The 21,946-nt window shown below is 42.2% G+C and overlaps 3 protein-coding genes and 1 long non-coding RNA gene across 9 annotated transcripts in view; 2 read left to right on the top strand and 2 right to left on the bottom strand.

Moving 5' to 3' along the window:
• Window positions 1-1,779: 1,779 nt before the first annotated feature.
• On the top strand, window positions 1,780-10,027 carry LRRD1 (leucine rich repeats and death domain containing 1). Its single transcript, XM_084511973.1, has 6 exons — window positions 1,780-1,879; window positions 2,642-4,629; window positions 6,037-6,235; window positions 7,666-7,827; window positions 9,337-9,457; window positions 9,675-10,027. The coding sequence occupies exons 2-6, from the start codon at window positions 2,839-2,841 to the stop codon at window positions 9,853-9,855; spliced, it is 2,454 nt and encodes an 817-aa protein (XP_084368099.1). The 5' UTR covers window positions 1,780-1,879; window positions 2,642-2,838; the 3' UTR covers window positions 9,856-10,027.
• On the bottom strand, window positions 8,743-10,866 carry LOC311433158. Its single transcript, XR_014690598.1, has 2 exons — window positions 10,394-10,866; window positions 8,743-9,213 (listed from the first exon to the last, which is right to left on the bottom strand). It is a non-coding gene; the product is annotated as an uncharacterized lncRNA (long non-coding RNA).
• Window positions 10,867-11,100: 234 nt separating this feature from the next.
• CYP51A1 (cytochrome P450 family 51 subfamily A member 1) lies at window positions 11,101-20,526 on the top strand. Of its 2 annotated transcripts, XM_084511972.1 has the most exons (11): window positions 11,111-11,370; window positions 11,584-11,682; window positions 12,572-12,748; window positions 15,147-15,273; window positions 16,246-16,420; window positions 16,562-16,681; window positions 17,131-17,326; window positions 17,866-17,961; window positions 18,610-18,778; window positions 19,468-19,663; window positions 19,744-20,526. In XM_084511972.1, exons 1-10 carry the CDS (start codon window positions 11,218-11,220, stop codon window positions 19,644-19,646), a joined length of 1,491 nt encoding a protein of 496 aa, XP_084368098.1. In that variant the 5' UTR covers window positions 11,111-11,217; the 3' UTR covers window positions 19,647-19,663; window positions 19,744-20,526. The 2 variants fall into 2 exon arrangements, with proteins under 2 accessions (XP_084368097.1, XP_084368098.1); XM_084511971.1 differs by having other exon boundaries at window positions 11,101-11,370; window positions 19,468-20,526.
• The window catches only part of AKAP9 (A-kinase anchoring protein 9), a 114,067-nt gene continuing 112,172 nt past the window's right edge, over window positions 20,052-21,946 (bottom strand). For all 5 annotated transcript variants that reach the window (XM_084511969.1, XM_084511966.1, XM_084511967.1 and 2 more), the window contains one exon: window positions 20,052-21,508. In XM_084511969.1, the coding sequence (XP_084368095.1) occupies window positions 21,465-21,508 (44 nt within the window). In that variant the 3' untranslated portion in view covers window positions 20,052-21,464. The remainder of the gene's footprint in view (window positions 21,509-21,946) is intronic.

The raw sequence follows: 21,946 nt of genomic DNA, 5'->3' as shown, positions 1-21,946 counted from the left end.
AACTGTTAGTAGTTTCTCTAACAAGTATTTTTAAATCAATAACCATATAGTTGATAAAGCAAAGATTTGATGGAATATTCCAGCAAGGCTGAGTAAGGCACAATTGTAGTTGAAAATTTAAGCCGTGAAAAACAGGCACATTTTTACCAAGTGGGATAATTAATCATTAGACTGCCCTGCTGCCAGGATGGCTTTTTCCCTGCTTTCAGTGTGGGCCTCACTGCAAGACAGGACTGGCCTGGGTCTAGCCAGGATGCCTTTTGCAGTACAGAAGCTTTACACGTTGACTGGAGGTTGGCCGAATCGCTGTGAACCTCAAATTACCTGTGGAATGGTTCCTGGCCTTAAATTATGGGCTAACGGGGCAAGCCCCTGTTTTGTCCTTAGTTCATGTGAGGAGGGACATGGGGCTGCGAGCAGCACCCTGTGGTCTCTCAGCATGGCGGCCGCCATTCCCAGCCTTTCTTATGGAACTCAAGTCCTGTGAGGAGCGGCTGAGGGAGCTGGGGTGGTTTGGTCTGGAGCAGAGGAGGCTCAGGGGAGACCTTATTGCTCTATACAGCTGCGTGAAGGTGTGGGGAGCTGGGGGACGGCCTCTTCTCGCAGGTAACTAGTGATAGGACTAGAGGGAATGGCCTCAAGCTGCACCAGGGGAGGTTCAGGTGGGAAATGAGGAGACATTTCTGCTCAGAGAGAGTGGTCAGGTGTTGGGACGGGTCACCCAGGGAGGTGGTGGAGTCACCGTCCCTGGGGGTGTTCAAGGAGAGGTTGGATGTGCTTAGGGACAGGGTTTAGTGGTGACATTGGCAGTAGGGGGATGGTTGGACCTCATGATCTGTGAGGTCTCCAGCCCCCCGCCCCCATGTCTCCAGCATTCCCTCCCTCAGCGCCCTCCCGCGCCTCCTCGGGGCGCTGCGTGAGGCGCGGTTGTTGCCGCGGCAACGGCCGGGAGCCCTGAGGGGAGCGGCGGCGACCGGGACTGGGACCGGGTCTGAGACCGGGGCTGGACCCGGTGCGGTGGCGGCTGAGGTGGGTTGGGACGAGGAGGGCCGGGCCGAGGAGCCGCTGGGGTTCAGGGGCTGCTCCTGAGGGGTCGGGAGGAGGGCTCGGTGCTGAGGGGAGCCCCTCAGGCAGCCCCCGAGTCCTCCTCTTGTTGCTTTGGTGACGGGAAAAGTCACCGTAAAAAGGGGATTCCCTCCTGTCACTTACAGCCAGGTATGCTTTACAAAATAGGCTGTTTCTTAAAAAAAAAAATAATAAATACAGGCTTGGCAGTGGTGATCTGCATGGTTTGCAAAGGTTCCTCTTGACCTTAAAACTTTTTAGTCACACGGAGTAAGGGTGTTATAATTTTGTACCACCTCAGCAGAAAGACCCGTGTTAAAGGAAGGAGGGAAAAATGTAAATCTGTTGGAGGAGCTCATGTCGGAAGGCTTACGGAGCAGGATGGTGCAGGTCTGCCTGTGAAGGGGGAGGAGGAGGCTGGTGATGAGTGCCTTGGGTTTGCCAGCCGGCAGTCAGGTGAGGTGGGGAAATGCTGCTTGTGGTGGTGCATCACCAACAGGAGAGTGAAGGCTGAAGTAGTAATTAGCAGGCTGAGGCAGGACAAACATGCAAGGAGAGCTCTAGAGAGCTGTGGGATACACACAGCTGAGCCGTGCCTGAGCCTCTGCTGTCAGGGGACATCCTGTGCTGTGCAGGTGGACCACAAGGGCCCCATGTGGAAAGCAGAGTATTGTATCTCTTACCCTTGTCAAATATTTCTTAAAATACACTTTGGGATTAATGTGTGTCCCTACAGACTGAAATAACCCAATCTCATCCACTGTTGTTTATAATGAAAAACGAAGAACCGTTCAGAACTATGGCTGACATAGCAGTAAGTATCTGTAGTAGTGATGGCTGCCCTGTGAAACAGAATCAAAACAATTTCATTAACAGCTTTTTTATTTTATGAGATAGATAAATGTGGCTTTCAAGATTTATATATCACACATCCATTAAATCCACATCCATATTTAGATAAGCAATTCTTTCTGCTTGAGGCCTATTCTTATTTGTTTGTGATTTCAAGGAGCTTAAAAATAAAAGTTACATTTTACAATGTAAGCATTTTAATAAAGTTATTATTGCATATGTTATTGCATATTCATCATTTTAAAACCATTTTGATTTTAAAACCAGTTCGATGTTTAAGTGTAGACTTGGAAAGCCTAAATTATGGGTCCTGTTTCTTAAAAGATAAATATATATATATTTTAACCATGAGATGCTACTCACCTAAATGTTGTGTATAGGCAAAGAAACATCTAAAATATTCTTAAATTAAAAGCTGCATTTAATGGGTCTGTTGATTCTATGAAATCTCAAGCGACAAATGACACAGTTGTGATGTATGTTTTGCGATCTGTAGTACTGGATAGAAAAACAAGATATTATATTTAAGTAACAAGCAGTGCAGTAAAATAATTTCCTACTTTGGGTAAACAAAGAAGTGGGAAAGTTCACAAATATGTTAAAAAAAAAAAAAAAAAGTAATCTAGATTTTTTCTTATACAATTGCTAGCTCAATCTGCTAATGTCAAAACTTTTATTATTCCATATGGATTTCATGCTTACACTTTGGTTTCTTAAAAAATAGCAGTAAGAATCAATTGCCAATCCAGAAAAAGAACCAATGTCTCTGGAGAAGGAAGAAGATTAAATTCCACAAAGTCTAAATACAGAAGGATTAAACAAAAACTTTCATGCAATTCCTGACAATGATACCAAGGAAGACCTGGTAAATTCAGCAGAGTCCTGAAGCAGCTGCCCCAGCTGTGAAAAGTTAGAGTTGAAATGTCACATGAAGTTCCTAAAGCAGATCAGGAAAGCCACAAAATGACGGAAAATGAATCAAAAAGTGATTTACCTGCAGAAAAGCATGAATATGAATCCTCAGCTGAGAGAAATGTTTCCACAGTGCCTCAGGGTGTCCCTGAAGCAGGTGTGAGGAAGCTCAGGTCTACATCAGATACAAAAGACACTGAGGAACTGAACCAAGAGCTTTCAGAAGCTTTCAATGCCAGACCAGACACATTATCATCAGCAGAGAATCCTGAAAGTGCTGAAAAAGGATCAACATTTTTGATGCCTGAAGGAAAAGATGATAATTTTACACTTAGACTAAATGATAAAGGACTCCAGGATATGCCTGTGCTGACTTTTGAAAGGCAAAAATTGAAACGCTTGTTCTTACACAACAATGAACTAAAAACACTACATTTAAATGTAGGACTTCTAACTAATCTGGAGATCCTGTTACTTGAAAGAAATAGACTGACATGTTTGCCACCAGAAATAGCATTTCTTCGTAAATTAGAAGTATTGAATGTCAGTCACAACCAGTTACTGAATCTCCCTAAAGAATTTTCAAAGCTTGTAAATCTTAAGGAACTTTTTCTCAATCACAACAACATGGATGAATTTCCTTTTGCACTGAGAAGCCTTGAAACATTGGAGCTTGCTGGGAACAAGCTGAAAACTTTGCCTGATGCCATGGTTGACATGGAAAAATTGAAGGTATTCAACATTGATTCCAATCACTTCTCAATATTTCCAAGGGTTCTCTGCTACCTTCCTAATCTAGTAAAACTCAGCATATGTCAGAACTCGATTCAGAGTTTACCAAAGGATATTAAAGAACTCAAGAAACTAGAAGAATTTTCAATTAGTAACAATAAGCTTATATTTTTGCCTGTGCAGTTTTTCCAGTTGACAAAACTGAAAGACTTCAGAGTTGATGATAACAAATTGGAGTATCTTTCAGATAAAGTGGAGAATTTAAGAGAACTTAGGTTTCTGAACCTTGCAAAAAATTTATTCAAAAGCCTTACTGATAATCTTTGCAACTGTACCATGCTGAAACATCTCATTATACATGATAATCAGTTAACCCAGCTCCCTGCTAATATCCACAGACTTAGAAATCTAAAGGAGCTTTCTGTAAGTAGGAATCAGCTGGACTCACTGGATGAGCAAGTATCCCATTTAAAAAACCTCTCCAAGATAGAGCTTTCAGGAAACGCATTGACATACGTTCCTGTTGAATTAAAAGATTGCATACGGATAACTAAAGCTGACCTCAGCTATAATAAGCTCTCTCAGTTTCCAAATGCTTTGTGTGCTTTATTTGATCTTAAATACTTAAAACTTAGTGGCAACTCTATTTCAGAAATAATACCTGGAATTTCCGATATTAAAGATTTGGAACATCTAGAATTAAACAAAAATAAACTGTCCTCATTTTCTGCGTGCTTCTGCAGCTTTACAAAACTAGTTTACTTGGATTTAAGTGAGAATGAAATCAATAGCATACCAGCCGTGGTATCTGAGATGAAGTCTCTCCAGGTGCTTCTGTTACACCATAACAAGTTTGACTCATTTCCTGAAGAGCTGTGTACTTTAAAGTTTTTAAAAGCACTCGACATGTCAAATAATCAGATAAAGACTATTCCTTTAAAAATTAGCAATCTGGAATCAATCAAAGACTTAAATGTATCAGACAACCAGTTTGCATCTTTTCCTTCTGAAGTATTTCATCTGTCCTCACTGGAGAAATTGACCATGTCTCAAATGAATGGGTTGAAGGTAAGAGGTCATTTCCTTTAGGTAAGAAAACTTACAGATTGTCATGCTGCAAAATTATTATAAATAGACTTCCTCCGAACACAGGCTAAAGCTCCTGTGTTTGAAGACATTGACACAGAGGGAAATACATTTATGTATTTATCTATTTTTAATATCAGAACAGGACAAAAATCAATAAGGATGCACATTTATTTAGAAATACTAGATACAAACCTTACTTTATATGGTGTTATTTAGGTATTTCTTGAAGTGATATTTTGATAATCAAGATTGACCTGAAGTAAGCCATATATTCCTCATTCTTACTGGTACAAATTGCTGTATTTTCCATCCCAGTGTATGCTAAGAGACAAAATGGCTAGCTGGAATTTGGTAGATAAACCTGCCTCCAAGATTCCTCTCTGTAAAATGAACAAATCTTTCCAACTTGTGTCAAACTTCTTAACACTAGAAGTGTGTTAAAGTTTGACTAATTGAAACAAGAAAAACTATATTGCTTCTCTGATTGCTTATAGCAGAGAAAATTACTTCCCATTTCTAAAATCCAAAGTTTATTAAATTTTTTATACTAAGGAATGAGGCAAGGAAAGAAAAAAAAATAAAAAGAAAAGAAAAAGAAACCCTCCTGAGGAAATCTAAACCTGTCTGACCTGTCTTCTGATTAAAAAGGCAGATAGTGGTTGTCATAAATAAAATGGCACAGTTCTATCATTGCCAGTTGAAATTAAACACTTTTCTAAAGCAAGTACTGATACACACAGTCTTTGGCCCACTCGTTTAAAAAGTTAAGCATTTTAATCTTTCACCAGAATTTGCAAAATCAGCATTTCAGAAGAGACTCAGATTTCTTTGTATGATTTCAAGTGTGGTTACGATGTCTACCAAGGGCTTACCTTCAGAGACGAGAGCAAAAGGTCTGTGAGCTTATGTTCATTTCTCAGAGAGTGGTCTAGTGTCCACAGCATCTGAAGACCAGTTAAAGTTCCTAGGAGGAAAATAAAATTTAGGAAACACCAACGTAAGAACTACATAGAAGAAAAATATGTTTCATACCCAAGAGGCTGAAAAAAATATTTGAGTGTTCTGAGAGGGTAAAAGTTTTCATTAATGAATTAGTAATGATAACAGAACCCAAAAGGATTTCTCCTGAAGCTCCTGCTATGGAGGCATGTCTTTTTATTGCCATTCTATTATTGTGTCTAGAAGTTTTGCTGCAAAATTTTGTGCTCAGCATCTGTATACTTATTGGAAAATACTAAATTAGCTTCAACTAGAACTGAAGTTCAGACGCTTTTATTGTTGGAATTAAATTATGGAATGTAATTTTGCCTGCAGGAAAGTTACCTTTCTAACTTTTCACATAAGAGAAATCATATCAAAATAAATGAATTGTCTTTTTTCTATCAGTTAACTCAAATTCCAGAGGAGTTATCTAAGCTGGTTTGCCTCCGGGAGCTTGACATATCTCATAATGCGTTAAAGGAAATGCCAGAGAGCATAGGAGAACTGGAATATTTGGTCCATTTAATTGCAAATAATAATGATATCAGCCAGCTCCCCAAGTCTATTACATCGCTAAGAAATCTGCAGCACCTTGATCTGAGTGGTACGTAGCAGGCATTCGATTCATTAGTGGCGTTGAAGTACTGAACTGTGCCCCTGATGAGTATAAACATATCACAAGATGAGAAGGTGATGAAACAACTGAGAGAAATGCAGCTTTCCAGTTTCTAATGTATGCTGCTGTTGCTTCTAACCAAGTATCTTTTAACACAGCTGTGAACCTTCTGTGACCCCCTCTGAAACCTTCTTAAGAGGCATGATTTTTGCAGATGCAATCATCAGGCAGATAAAGGCCTGACATACACAAAGCACCCATCACTACAAAGTTTATTCTGCAGGGACCTACCACTTTTAGGACTGACATTATTCTGTTGCAAAGAACGTTTATCTTTGTGTTCAGATTTCCAATTAGTGGTACTGGTATAATACAGTCTGTTGTCTTTTTTTGTATGTGGAGGTTTTACCAGGTTGTCAAGTGACTGTTAAAAATGCTCAGACAAAAAGATGGGCATGAAGCAGAGCCCTGCACAGCCTGTTATCTCAGGTATATCTCAGCTGCAGCAACACGGCTGCCATGTTCCGCCCTGTGTTCACTCACTGCAGGCTGAAACTCGCGGCTCAGCACACTGTCACGCAGAGACAGGAGCTCCTGCCGTGTTAGCCCGGGAAGCTGCATGTTCAGCAATAGCTGAAGTATCCCTGGAAGTGATCCCTTCCTGCCTAGCTGCTGTGCTTTACAGGCAGCTGGGGTGTTTTGGGAATTTATTCAGACGTTTTCTGACTGATACCATTTAAAATCCTATGGACCGAGGACACTGCTATAAGCCAGGCTTACAGTTTTGAATTCATCTTTGATTTCATCATTTTTTTTGCTATGATATATTGTCCTTCCTCCACGTCTCTTCATTTACTTTTCTACTGCATTATGCTGATAGTGACTCCTTCATCTTGTAACGTTTTGCTTAACCCCTTTTCTGCTTGCTTCTTTGCTTGTTTCCATCCGTCTCTGCCTTTGTTGCCCATATTTCTCATTACTGAACTTTCCAGCTCTCCCTTCATTTTCTTCCCCTCTATTTGTCACTCTCACTTTTAGAGCTACTTGTAACTTTTTTCTTTTTGTGCATCAGCTGATTTCCTTTCTTTCCTTCATTTCTTCCTGAAGAATAATTTTCATAATGCCAGCGTTAACTTCTACAAGATTCTCTCTCAGTTTCACAGTGTAGTAGGCCATCAGGCAGCTACGGTAGCCCATGAAATCAGAGAAGGAAATCCTTAGTTTTATTGCTATTACAGGCAAATCCACAAACTGTAAATTCTCTGAGGCAAAATTTGTCTTCCCTTATGTTTTATGTTTATGCAATGCTGAATTCATAATTAAAATTTAAAAAGAATAATCTCTTCCCTGACATGTCCCAAGCTTCGTTAGGTGAATGCAATACAGATGTAGTGAAGCATGCCTATGTATTTAAACAGAAAATCGACTGAAATCTTTGCCTGCTGGTCTTCATCACCTTCATATGCTGAAAGATATAAACTTCGATGGAAATTCTCTGTCTGAGCCACTGCAGGATCTGTGCAGAGGAAAGCAACTGTATCCCATTCTGTGCTATCTGGAAAGTGCCAATGAAAGAGATGGTACGTTAAGAACAAGTAGAGGTACTTCTATGCCTTAAAGGAACTGCTGTAGGAGCTGCTGAAACTCCACCTAGCTGTTTTCAGAAGGCAGTTGTAATTGGTTCTGGTTCTGTTCCTCACTGATTTTTGTTAGTATCAGCAATATCGAAATTACGATTAATGTTTGTGTGCTTCCTTTGCAGACATATAGACAGAAATCGACAAGGATTTATTCCTTATTGTTGTATGGGGGGTTGCATGAGGTCACTGATAAGAAACCTGTAGAAGAAACCTGTAGTTCAAGAGCTAGGAATGTATTATTGCATTAGGACTCTTCAGAAATGGAAGCTGACGGCCAAGAACTGAAACTGGGGTCTAGGCCTGTGTATTTAAGTATGTAAATTCTTGACATAGCCCAGAGATAGAGAATATGCTAGGCTTTTGCCAGTGATTGTCCTCCCCAGACGTCTTCTCTTGACCGAACTGTGTATGAGAACACTTAGACTAGACTTTTTCTATGGAAACCATGTCCAGGTGCTTGTTTGGAGAAGGTGGAATGTCAGGTCCTGTCAGTGTCCTGACACCCAGGGGACATGGCGTCACCTCTCATGACCTGTGTATTCCTGTAACCAAGATGTAGAAGGCGACCATGCAAGCACAGGCAAAACAAAACTTGGACAATTTATAACGTTCACAGGCAAGTAGGGTACAATAGTAATAGGGAAGTAGGGATAGTAATAGGGCTTCCCTCCTGTGCCCTTGTAGCCATGTCTAAGTGGTCAGTTCACTGAGAATGTTCTGCTGTTTCATGTGCTACCCAAGAAGCTGGGTATGAGTTTGGATAACTTGATGAAGATCAAAGAGCAAAGAATATTGCAACTACTGCTTCCTCACTTTATGCAGTGTAAATGCAATGAATTCTAATCCTGTCAGGTGTAACACTTGTTTTCAGTCACATAAGGGAGAGAAAATTTTTTATTCTTAGCATACATGTACATGAGCTGTTTGGATACAAACAGCTTTGACAATCTGGTTCGCTCTTGAGTGGTGGTGAGCTGAGCTGTGAGGCAGACGAGTACTGTAAAAAAAAGTGTACCTTTCCACCCTGCTATTCCTGTAACTCATGCTGCTTCAAACTGAAGAAAATGAAAAGCACCCATAATGTGGCAGTGACCAAAACCAGATGGTCTGGGGCAGCATCTTGGAGGTCTCTTCCAACCTAAATTATTCTGTGATCCTGTGAACTACCAGAAACTCACCAGCGTGCTGGAGTCTTACAACCCTTCTGGCTGAAGGCAGGGCCTCCCTGAGATGAGGAGTATTCAATTCCCCCACCCCCAGCAGGGTTATGAGGGAGAGGAGGAGATGATGATGATGATGATACATCCTCCAGGATGGTGACATCACCTTGGAAAACAATGTTTGGTATTAGAAAAACCCTGAAGCAGGTAAACAGTATTTACAGAACATGTTAGACAAGATACGCAATTTTATTTAATTAACAATACTGCTTTATATGTTTCTATTTAGAGAAGATACTGCATAAGATGATAGAAGTGATTGCTGACAAAGTTGCTTCTGAAAATTTTGAATTTTTCTGTCAGAAACTGCAACTTCGTCAGGCTGACATCAAGTCTCTGGAAAATACCAGGTTAGTTACAGGTGATTGTAACAGCATCTTGTTAGTTTTACTTCCCATTTCCCATGTCATTACTATTTTATGCAGTTAATACACAGAAGATTAAAGAATGCATGGTACATTTTCTGTTAAATACAGAGTAGATACATCTATGTAAAATTTAGTAAATATCTACAAATCTTTTTTTTTTTTTCCCAGATATTTACTTCTTAACTTCTTTTCCTAACAGTGCTCTTAAGTTGAAAGAGAAAATCATCAAGGCACTGGACGTTTGGATCAGTGAAAACCAAGACCTAACTTATGCTGAAATGGTAGATAAACTGATCAGAATACTAGTAATGACAGGCATGTATGATCTAACCAACGAAGTGAAAGCTTTAAAACTCTATTCACAAATGGTGAAATTCTAAACTAAGAATGTACAAAGAGTGGGTATGAACAGAACAAAGGCTTGTGTTGCCGTTCTTTTTATCCCTGAAATTCTTTTCCCTTTGATCATACTGTATCGTACTCAGCCTGTTTTTCAAAAGTCATTCACAATTTTGTATTAACTTGTCTAGTCTTTTAAAGATTGATTGTGCAAAAAAAAAAAAATCAAAAATGCACCTTTTTGATTTCTAAAGTGAAGTCATTTTATTAAAAAATGTACTTATGGAAACTTTAGTAGATCTTGAATCTATTACATCAAGTTGTTTTATTAATTGCTGTTAAATTCTCACTTTAAATTATTGAATAATGTTTATAAACAGAAAAAATTGTTCATAGTTTTAACATGTTGCTTGCAACAAATTTTAGTGTTCACCAAGGCTGTATGAAGATACGGTGAGCATTCTGAGCATCTTTCTAGCTTATTTTTTAGAGCAGGAAGAAGTAGGCTGTTTCCCAGTAATTGCAGCATACAGGAGGTTTGTGTTTGGAAACAGGGGGTTGGGAGTCCAGAAAGATTACCTGTTGCCTTAATGGAGATAACAGAAAAGCTGCTATGGGTACATCAGTGATAAAAAGGGAAACTGTGGCCCTCTCCAGAAGGAAACGGGAGACCTGGTCACCCAGTGACTTTTTTGCCTCAGTCTTCACAGGCAAGAGCTCAGCCACGCAGCCCAACCCACAGAAGGCAAAGGCAGGGACTGGGAGAATGAAGAACCGCCCATGTAGGAGACCAGGTTTGAGACCCGATAAGGAACCTAAAGGTGCACGAGTCCATGGGGCATGTCGAGATACATCCACGGGTCCTGTGAGAAGATGTGTGGCAGTCTGGTGAAGTTCCCGCTGACTGGAAGAAACATAACCTCCTTTTTTTGTAAAGGGAAAAACGGAGACCCGGGGAACTACAGCCCAGTCACCTGGACACTACACATGAAAAAACACCCTCACGGAAAGCCTGACCTGCCCTCAGGCTGTGTAAGGCCAAATGTCCTGCCTCAATTACCAGTTAATGACCGCTCCCCCTCAGCCCCCGCCCCCGCCCCGGCGCCATGCCGCGCACCGCCCCCTCCTCCGTCCCTCCCTCCCCGCCTCCCCGCCAACCGCCCAATGGCGGCCCCGGCAGCCCTGCAGACGCCGTCACCCCGTGCCGCGCGGGCCGCCATTGGCCCGGCCGGCGGCAGGCGTCACATGGGCAGAGATCAGCCCAGCGCGGGGGGGCGGGGCCCGGCACCTCCCCCCCCCCCCATCCCCTCCCGCCTCAGCCGCGGCGCGCGGGCGGCCGTTGGCCGTTACCGGTGAGGCGACGGTTCCCGTGAGGCGGCCGGGCGGCCGTTAGCCGTGAGGCGATGCTGAGCCTGCTGGAGGTCGGCGGCTCGCTGCTGGAGCGGGTGGCCGTCGGCAACCCCCTGTCCCTGGCGCTGGCCGCCTCCGCCTTCGTCCTCAGCCTGGGCTACCTGCTGCAGCTGGGCTACCGGCGGCACGTCGGCTCCGAGCAGCGGGTGCGAGCCGGGGGGGGACCGGGGAAGGTGGTGGGGGCCGGCGGGGAGAGGGCTCGATGCAGACAGGGGGGTCTGGGGGGCTGCCCGGGGATGGCTGCGGAGGGGGGCGGCGGCGCCGGGGGTCTTGGGCCAGCTGTGGGCGCCCCGCATGTCTTCAGAGACATCTCGTTAGTCTCTGAAGAAAATTCAGTCTCTTTTCTCTTTCTTCCTCAGAAATACCCACCCTATATTTCGTCAAGCATCCCTTTCCTTGGGCATGCGATAGCATTTGGAAAAAGTCCCATTGAGTTTTTGGAAAACGCTTACGACAAGGTACGTTTTCTTACGCGAATGGCTGAGCGTGTGCTAAAATACTTCTGTGTATCTATTAAGTTCTGTTTAAAAACTGTTGAGTCTCTCTTACTGCCTTGAACATGGAATGAAGCATGCACAATAGGTTGTGGTTTCTTCAGACTGTTGAATTAAATTGTAGTTGAATCACAAGTTAATTAAAAATCCATTTTCATGATGCTATTTTTTGCTTTAATGGGGGTCTTTTAATCTCACTCTTCCCTAATCTGCTGACTGCCTCTATAGTAGGTGATTTTATGACTTTTAAGGTATTCAGCAATGTTAAAGGGGCTGGTGCATAAAACCTCGGTGATTTAAACAGCCCAAAAGAAAGGGTCTAAGGCAGTAAACCTTAATTCCAATAAAGTCAGATGTATTGATATGTTTCATGTTGTCTAAAACTTTCTGGAGTCATAAGCTTAAATCTTGTCTTTCTCCAAGCTAGTCAAGCTAAGATTAGTATGTGAGCATCTGTTGGTGTTGACATTTAATGTTTAAAATCTTATTTGCTCTTAATTATCAGTGCATAACTCTAAATCCATTTTTTTTTTCCAAGACGGCATTTGTAGGTTACTGGAGGCTGCTGCATTCTTGTAGTGTCTCTGCCAGTTCTCATGGTGTCATTTTTTTCCCTGATTTTTTTTAAGCATAATAGTCTTACAGTTTGCACGATCACACGTGTTAGTTATAGCACTAACAAGTCTATTGGGAGAAGAATTTAAATATAGTTTAAAATGTTTATATCTTTATTAGATCTCTAACTGTTTCTTAGGTGAATAGTGATTTGTAGAAGCTTGTACATAAAGAGATAATGATTGCATGATTCACGTTCCTACATTTTAAAAATGAACTGTTATTTCTTTCCTCATAGTATGGACCTGTGTTCAGTTTCACGATGGTTGGCAAGACATTCACCTACTTACTGGGTAGTGATGCAGCTGCACTGCTCTTCAATAGTAAAAACGAAGACCTGAATGCAGAGGATGTATACTCCCGGTTGACAACACCTGTTTTTGGGAAGGGAGTCGCTTATGATGTCCCTAATGCGGTATGTATTTTACATATGAAACGAGAAGAAAGCTAGGAGAATTAAATTCCGACTAGACAGCTGTGAATGCTTGGCTCGGTGTGCTGGGTTTGGTGTTCCTGTGCAATCCTGGCAGAAGGCCGGGTGCAGTTGTACTTTCACTTGGATGATCAAGCCTGAGCACGTTTAGGCTGCATTATTTACTACCTGACCATTCATTACTTTTTTTAGTTTTAGAAACCACCAAATCCCACCATAGAGGGAACTGGTAGATGGTCTTTATTTTTTTCCTTCCCTTAGACATGTCACTGACCACAGTTTCCTTTGTGAGCAATTGGGTCTTCCTTCTGAATGCTAGTTTCTCATTCGTGCCATGCCAAATCTGTACACAGGAGTAATAATTTGACAATTGGCGCCACGAGGTTTGTCTTGCTAGGACCAAAATCAGGCTGTGTGTGTTTGCAGAGTGCAGCCTGCCTGGGTCTGGCAGGAAGGTGGCTGTGTCATGTACCATGGTTTCCGAGCTAAGCTCTGGCTGTTGCTTTGCCTCTGCATGTAGCTGGTAGTGACAGATGTAAGCTGCAGAATCTGCTGCTTGTGGGAGAAACTTGCTCTGCCAGCAGTCTGTGTTCTGCCTGTGGTGACATCGCAGTCTGTTGTGCAACAGGGCAGGCTGGTAGCAGTGGCAGCCCTGTGTCCGCCACGTACTGCTCTGTTCTGATAAAAGGTCTCTAGGCTTACACAAAGGGTGTGCTCAAGCTCTGCTTTAGTCAAGAGACTAATCTTAGCACTCAGTAAGCCTTGTGAGTCTGTTGGAATTCTCCTTTACTCATACCTTTGATACTAGAAGGACTTCTCCTTTTTTATTTCTGAAGATTGAGGTTTTTCAGAAAATCACCTGTGCTACTTTTTTTCCACAGCTGGGCGATGCAGGGATTTTGCTGTTGGCACACACTGATTAACTCTAGAGACACGTTCCCCTGTGTGAAGCTGACAAGGCAGCGTGCCTGGTTGTGCCTAGAGTGCATTTTGCTACAGCTGAGCCATTTTTTTGTGTGTAGGGCTACTGCTATGGTTTGATTTCAGACATTGGGAAGGCGTTTGGAGAGCTGTTCAGGCCTTTGTTGGGCATCCTGCCGATGGTGGGTCATCTGGGACTTTCTTTTAAGGCCCCCTTCTCTCTGCTGAAGCAGCTTAGTCTCCTCCTCCTCAGTCTGACAGGGACTTCCACTCCTGCTTTGGAAGAACCACCCCTTAAGGTTGACTATCTGTTTGAATATAATTAGGACTCTTTGAAAGGAAGTTCCTTGTTTATCAGTAATTCTGGTAATTAGGTTTGTTGATCTACACCCTTTGTGTATCAGTTCACATTCCCTCTGTCTCCTCCCTCCAGGCCTTGTGCCGGTGGTTTCTCTTGGAGCAGCACTGCAGTGACACAGGGTGTGCTCCCTGCTGGGTTCTGTCCATTGCTTGGGGCTGGGCCACCACACTGTTGGGCAAAATATGCCTGTCCCCTTAACTCTGCCACATGTGTGACCCTGGCAGACTGCTGTAGCCCCGCTGCCTTCTGGAAGCAGAAGTTCCTAGGAAGCAACCTTTCTTTTTATGCCTTCTTTTTGGTAAATAACTTTACAGTGCATGGAGAGCCCTCGGTGGGATGCCAGTTTTTGGTCAGTTGTCCCCGGTATGGTGTAGGACAGATGCTGTAATCCATACTTGGGGCTTAAAAATCATTTGAATACCTTTGAGTCCCATCAACCCACTGAATGGTTCTCATCTAGTAGTGAGCTCTTTAGCAGGAGGTTTATGAGCTGTGAGTCCACATGCAGAAAAAAGGGAAGGTGAGAGGGATGTGAAGGTTACCATGTCTTGAGGAAATGGCTCGCTTCGTGCTCCTGGGTCAGCCTTTGTGGGCAGTGACATCCTGGGGCCTTGTAAAGGAGCGGTGGTACCTAGAGCAGAGGGAAGGGGAAGCGAGGAGGCTGCACACCAAGGAACACAGACTGAACCCAAACACTGCAGGCATGGGGCTGATCAGCTGCGTGTACGTAGGTGATAATGAGGTACATGAAAGTGCATTCCATATTCCTTTCTTGAGTGTTTCTTGTATCTTCAATGCTAATGCTTAACAAATAAAATGTTTTATTTTCTGTTTTGGCACTGTAGAAGAGAATTGTTGCTCCCTTCAGCTAGTACTTGGATGTTACTGAAGTTTTGCTTGAAAAACAAAAAAGGTGAAAAATTGAATATTACCTATTACGTCAAATTTGGGTATCTTGTACACTCTTGTACACTACAAACCTAATCTTTTTTTTTAAAAAAACTTTTTATATGTTGTAATGCAAATTATATGAAACTGTTAGCTACATTAATATGATGATCCTTGTTCTAATTGCTTCTTCTATTTTGTTTCCCCTAGGTATTTTTGGAACAGAAGAAGATGCTCAAAACTGGACTAAATATTGCCCAGTTTAAGCAGCATGTATCTGTGATCGAAGAAGAAACAAAGGAGTATTTCAAAGCATGGGGAGAAAGTGGAGAAAAAAGTAAGCGAAATCAGATGCATTTTTACTTAGATTTTCTGGGAAGGAATGAAGGCTGATGCATGGTGGAGCAGTATGTTTTTGGGAACGATTTACTGCCATGTTAAATTAAAAACGATGTAGGCAAAATTGTACTGAAGATTAGAAAAAACATGGAAAATACCCTTTTTGTTTAATCAAATCTAAGGCTACTGGAGAGTAAAGCTGCTTGGAAAAATCATTGACAGGCCTTAAGAACTGTTCTACTTGTGCTTTCTTGGTCTGCCAATAGCAAGTGTACCTGTCGCTGGCTGCATCATGCTGGATTTGTATGGTACCAGTCACTTCAGTGTGACTGTTTCTTAGTCCTTTTGAAAAGGTACTGTGTGACTTTCTGGAGTGACTGTCAGAGGTGTTAGCTCCTGATCATCTGCACTGCAGCTGTAGAAGTGACACGGTTAGATTGGGAGCTGAGCGGAGTTCTTTTTCTTAACAACCTGCCTGCTAGACATAGCCCATCAGTACTCTCTCAATCCCACTGTGGCACACTGGTGTCAGAAATAGGTAAAAATCATTCAAAAAACAGCAAAACTAGCTGGTAACCCATGGATTTGGATTTCAAGTGTAAGTTTTCGTGTGGCTTCTGTTACTTTTGTTAAGGATTAGACTTGTGCTGCATTGTTTACTTTGGAAGTGTTAATAGCTTTCCTAGAAAAAAAAATCTAGAAAATACCTTAGAAAAAAGTTGTTGAAATCAAATGATCTAATTTAAAAGTTATTAGATAAGAGATGTGATGAAAACCACAGAAATTTAAAATCACATGCTTCATTTTCCAGGAAAAGCAAGCTAAAACTCTACTAAAATATTAATATGTATTCAGTTATTTATTATTCGCTTCTTCAAAATACAAAAAAGCTACTGTAAACTAGCCTGTAAACCGTAACATCTTGCCTAAAATATGTCTTCAGTAACACTTCTTTCAAATCTTTCCTCAGATCTGTTTGAAGCCCTTTCAGAACTTATCATTTTGACAGCAAGTCATTGCCTACATGGCAAGGAAATAAGAAGCTTGCTGAACGAGAAGGTGGCGCAGCTGTATGCCGATTTGGATGGGGGCTTCACGCATGCTGCCTGGCTGCTGCCTGGCTGGCTGCCTCTGCCAAGCTTCAGGTACCAGAAATGAGATTGAAGCAATTGAAGCATTTTATCCAAACCCCTTTGTTCCCATGTTCCAGACATCCCAGTAAATCCTTCCTAAGGATTTAGTGTTACCTTATACAAAGTTGCTAACAGACATGTTTTGAATCTCAGACGTCGAGATCGAGCACACAGAGAGATAAAGAATATTTTCTACAAGGTTATCCAGAAACGTCGGAATTCTGAGGAAAAGGAGGATGACATGCTCCAAACACTACTGGATGCTTCGTACAAGTAAGCAAAGGGGTTGAAGACTTGTCATTATTTTCTCTCTATAGAGAAAAATAAATACAGATATTTTACTTCAGCTTTGAGCTGTTTACTTTAAAACTGTCTACCAAACAATAAGAAAGATGTTCTGAATTTTTGTTGTTGCCAGCAATTGATCCTAGCTGTGTTCCTAAAAACAAGTTTACTTAGAAATGCTGACTTAGACTTCTGAGATCTTCAGCAACAAGCTGGCTGTGCAGGAGTGATTTTCTTCAGGGCTCCCAGGGAGTCTGCCTCCCCTGTTCTCCCTTCTCCCTCCTGCTACATCTTTAGCTGCTGCATTTAGGGTGGCCAACACAGGAGGAGGAGCACGAAGTAGATTAGAAAAAATTGTTAACACTGCTGTAACTGGAAACCCGATGAAGTGAAGCTTTAACTTGACACCCTTTAACCCCTTAACACCCCTCTAACAGGGATGGCCGCCCGCTGACAGATGACGAGATAGCTGGGATGCTTATCGGGTTGCTCCTGGCAGGGCAGCACACGTCCTCCACCACCAGTGCCTGGCTTGGCTTCTTCATAGCCAGAGACAAATCAATACAGGAGCAGTGCTATGCAGAGCAAAAAGCAGTTTGTGGAGATGACTTGCCACCATTAACTTATGACCAGGTTTGTATGTTCATTATTCCTGAGGGATATTGTTATACTTGCAGATTTTCATTAAAAAAGTCAAATACAGTCACGTGCTTTGTGTTAGAATCATGATCTGTAACAAGCAGTTGGTGATGGGAGACATACTGGCCAACGGTGCTGTGTCTATTTGAGTAACTTTTCAGTCTGATGCTATTTTTTATCAGCCTTGATTAAGGAAATTGCACTTGCTACAAACTCTATTCAAAAAAATTGCTGCATGATCTTGCTGGAAGATCATCATATCCCCACTGAGGAACTGGATGTGGTGTGATCTCTCTTAGTAAGCACTTGTGAGACAAATCAGTCAGATAAGTCAGGAACTGATTGCACTGAGCTTTAATTCCTTGTCTTCACTGAATCAAGGGAAAAATTGTCAGGGTAGCAAATGAAGTACATGTAAATATGAGCTGCTTGTTCCTTTATTTGGTTATTTATTTGTTCTTAAATGGTGTAAAATACCTTCTTGTGCAAGTGGGTATGTATATCTTGATGCATCATTTACTTTATATTTGCAGCTCAAAGATCTCTCTTTGCTGGATCGCTGTCTGAAAGAAACTTTGAGGCTCAGACCTCCTATAATGACCATGATGAGGATGGCCAAAACTCCCCAGGTGAGCCCGCCTGTTGGCTCTTGCTTCGCTTTGGGAGAATAGGGCTGGAAGAGGCTGGGTGGGAGGTGTCTTGCTGGACATAAGGAAAAATGGGAGAGTATGGTGAGCCGTGAGGGTCTGATGGCTTCTGGATTGTACCAGTGGGAGCGTAGCCAGAGCGGATTGTGGGAAGAGACTGTTACTTGGTGCTTGTGAACTTCACAGGAATATTGGTGTCCAGGTTTCTGGGCAGTCAAGGTGTTGGTGACCTGTAGGGATCAGGGGACCACCGAGGTGGCATGGGACTTGTCCAGCCTGGACGAGGGAGGACTCTGGGAGCCCCTGCAACAGCCACCCAGTGCCTGCGAGGAGGTGGCTGACAGGTTGGAGCTGGGCACCTCACTGATGTGTGCAATGGGACAAAATAGTGAGCCTTGTGGTTTGCCAGGTATTTTAAATAGCTATCTTGGAAAAATTTGGCTTGCTCTTACATAACAATACAAGCTAGGCAAATCTAAAGTAAAATTTGCTGTGCTGCATTGATTTTAACTGACTTAGCCAAAATCTCTTCTGAGATCTGAGTCCCATGATTACAGAACTTCAGGTAACACTGTCAAAAGAAAAAAAGAGAGAGGTGTGACGTGTGGGGTCTTGTCTCTTCCCTCCTAGACTGTTGCTGGCTACAGTATTCCCCCCGGCCACCAGGTCTGTGTATCTCCCACTGTCAACCACCGTCTGAGGGACTCGTGGAAAGACGCGCTGGACTTCAAGCCTGACCGCTACCTTCAGGATAACCCAGCAGCGGGGGAGAAGTTTGCATATGTTCCTTTTGGCGCTGGTGAGTAACTGCGTGTGGTGAGGGAACGAATCCCTCCCAGAGTGCATACACCTTGTGCTGGCCATCCCACAGCATCTCCCTGCGCTGTAGCAGCTGAGGAGATTCATCATTTTTTTTTCCTTTCCTTTGCTGCCTGAAAGTTTTCTTAATGTGAAAGTGCTGCTAAGAGAATGAAGGTGATAGTTCTGCATCAGTCATAGTTGCATACATGACTCATACATGACTCAGAGTAGCAATTGAAAAAAGAAATCTTTGTTACCATATGTTACATTTGAGTTTATTCAAGTCTTTTAAAGTCAAGGTAAAAAATTCATAATATGAAGTCATTTTAAGGCAGAGAGAGAAGTCTATGTAGAGATGCATAACTGCCCAAACAGCTTGCAGATAAGACCACAGTATGGTTATAATCAATGCTCTTTTCTCAAATTTTACAAACTCTTCCTCAGTGTTGCATAAATTAATGCATTTTGGTGAAAACAGAGCACAATCTCATTGCATAAACCACAGTATTTTGAGTGAAAGCTTCAGAAAACAAGACTTTCATAAATTACATAAGTACATTTGCAGGCTCAGAGCCCGAGGTTGCTTCTTTTTAAACAATTACAGTCCACAGAAAACTTCTGAAGTTAATTTGTCAAAGGTGGTTTAATAACTACGCATTCTAATTGCTTTTGCGGCTTTCCTCCTAGGCCGTCATCGCTGTATTGGAGAAAACTTTGCTTATGTCCAGATTAAGACGATTTGGTCTACTTTGCTTCGTTTGTATGAATTTGACCTCATCAATGACTATTTTCCAACTATCAATTATACAACAATGATACACACACCCAATAACCCCATTATCAGATACAAGAGGAGGTCACTGTAAAGCCTGGAGCTGAGAACGTAAGTTGCGTAAACTAACAGACTTCTGAGTAAAATTATAACAAAGTGAAGGCAAATGGGAACTGTTTCCTCTACTGTAGGAGAGCAACAGTGATCTGCCACCTGCAGTGCCTCTACAGCTGTTTCATTTGTTAATGCTGCTGTGTACAACTGCTTGTTCTACCACCTTCTTGATGCATTTTTTGAAAGAGAAACTGTCTTCTGTGTGTGCATGCGACCCCTTTAAGGTGAAGAAATGAGTTACTTCTACCAACCATCTTTGCTTTTGAAAAATAATTGAAAATAATTTTTCCCCAGACACTGACAGGTAAGACTACGTACCGTGCCCTGTATCCAATTACTGTGACTAGTGGATACAAGGTACCAAGGGGGCAGGCACTTGCTGGGTGCCCTACTGCAACCAGAATCATGTCAAAGTCTGCCTGGGGCCTTGGCTGATTGGTGAAAGTGCCCATGTAATTATTTTTTTAAAAAAGTGACTAGACAGCTGAGTGGTAGTAGGCAGACTACAAACATGTTGGTAGAAAAGTCTTCTGTAAATCATCACGCTAAGTTAAATGTGTAACGTGATCAGGTTGTAAAAGAGGTTTGGAAAGCAACAACTAATTTGCTAAAAAAAAAATAATTTTGAGAGATGATAATCTCTGAAAGCATGGTGTAAATATGAAAGTAACAATAAGCTGGCTACCTTCTCTGTGTAAATAACATGATCTTGTGTAAAAGGGCCATTAATTAAGTTAAATGTCTGACTGTTTCCCTTTGTACTGCGTTATGCAGGATTCTTACATGGTGTTTGGTTCATGAGTGGTGATAAATGGTCACGAGCTCTGGCTCAGGAGTTTTGAATTAAATTTATAAAGAAACTGCTTGTGGAAGTCTTTTCTCTGCTCAACCTTTCTCTTCTGGAACAGTTTTCTAAGTGAATCTATTCTTACAAGAAAGAAATGAGTGCATTAAAGTTAATCATGCAGAGCTTTGCTCCCCCACTCCCACCTCCCTCCCCTGCCCCTCTCATCCTTGCTCACTGCAGCAAGGGCTTACCCAGTCCCCCCATTCCTAATGCAGGTGTAACTGTCACAAAACCTCTGATGGTAGAGCATCCTCCCTTCTAGCCCTGTCTCAGAACCCAAGCTTACCCTCGTCCTCTCTTCTAGCAAGCAGCAGCGCTTTTGGAGTCCAAGCAAAGTAACAATGCAGCTGACAGAACAGGAGCACAGGTAGCAGCAACGTGTTCACTGTGAAGCAGGGAGCGGTTCTTCAACGTTAAGAACTTTCACAGAGTAGAACACAGTTAAAAGCATGAAGTCATCTTTATTTCAGTACTTTGACAAAATACCCATAAAATTCAAAACTTCTACCATTACAAAAATAGGTCTCTACAAGTGATATTCTGTCTGCACTGCCAGTAGCAAATATTACGGGAGTCGTGTAACTTCAGTAGCCTTGCCAGAAAAAGTGCAAGTGAACTTCTCTGAATGTAGCTCAGTTTCCTTAATACACCAGTTTCATCTTTGCACCCTTTTGATAAATACACACTTCATAAGTTAATCATTTAAATTAGCATTCCACAATATACATGTAATTTAATGATTTTTTTTTTTGCATGACCACAAAGTGCCTATATACATAAGTCCCAGTCTGCACGGGGTGTGCTGGGATGGAACTGCGTCCGGGCGAACTGCGTCCAGTCGCAGCGCTGTGTTCTGTTGGTCCCACACTATACGCGTTGTACAGAAGCACAGAAAGAGCACTGGTTTGCAGAAGACAGCCCACTGCCAGCGATGGAGGTGGTGGAAAGGTATTATCTTCTCATACCAGTGTGCAGCTGAGTGTACGAAGTCGAACCTGCAAGGCAGAGAAAGATTTTAATCGCAGTACTTGGAATAAGCAGGTGAGGACTCACAAGTGACATGTTACTCACAAAAACTTGAAAGATTTTATCCAGGAAAGCACTTAAGAACAAAACTTCCTCAAATGATGGATTTTATGCTGAAGTAAAACTAGTGCAGTAACTGCTCCAAATCACCAAGTTTCATGAATTATGTTCCAGTGATCTGACGATTTCCTTGGTGCCTTTTACAGCACCAAAATTATCATCTACGGAACAGGAAGGCTGCAACTTCTCTAATCAAAGTGGTACAAAGAAGTTTCCCTTGCACGCCAACTCCCAGTCTTTGGGGTATGCTTTTCTCCATCCAGCTTAAGCTCTTAAAAAGATGCCAAATGAACCCTCAGTGCGCATTTACTAGACACCAGGGAAACTTAACATGTTACTGATAAACT

Source organism: Aythya ferina, assembly GCF_964211825.1.
Source record: "Aythya ferina genome assembly, chromosome: 2".
Taxonomy (NCBI): domain Eukaryota; kingdom Metazoa; phylum Chordata; class Aves; order Anseriformes; family Anatidae; genus Aythya; species Aythya ferina.
Note: the sequence above shows the minus strand (reverse complement) of the source record. Positions and strands in the feature narration are given on the sequence as shown.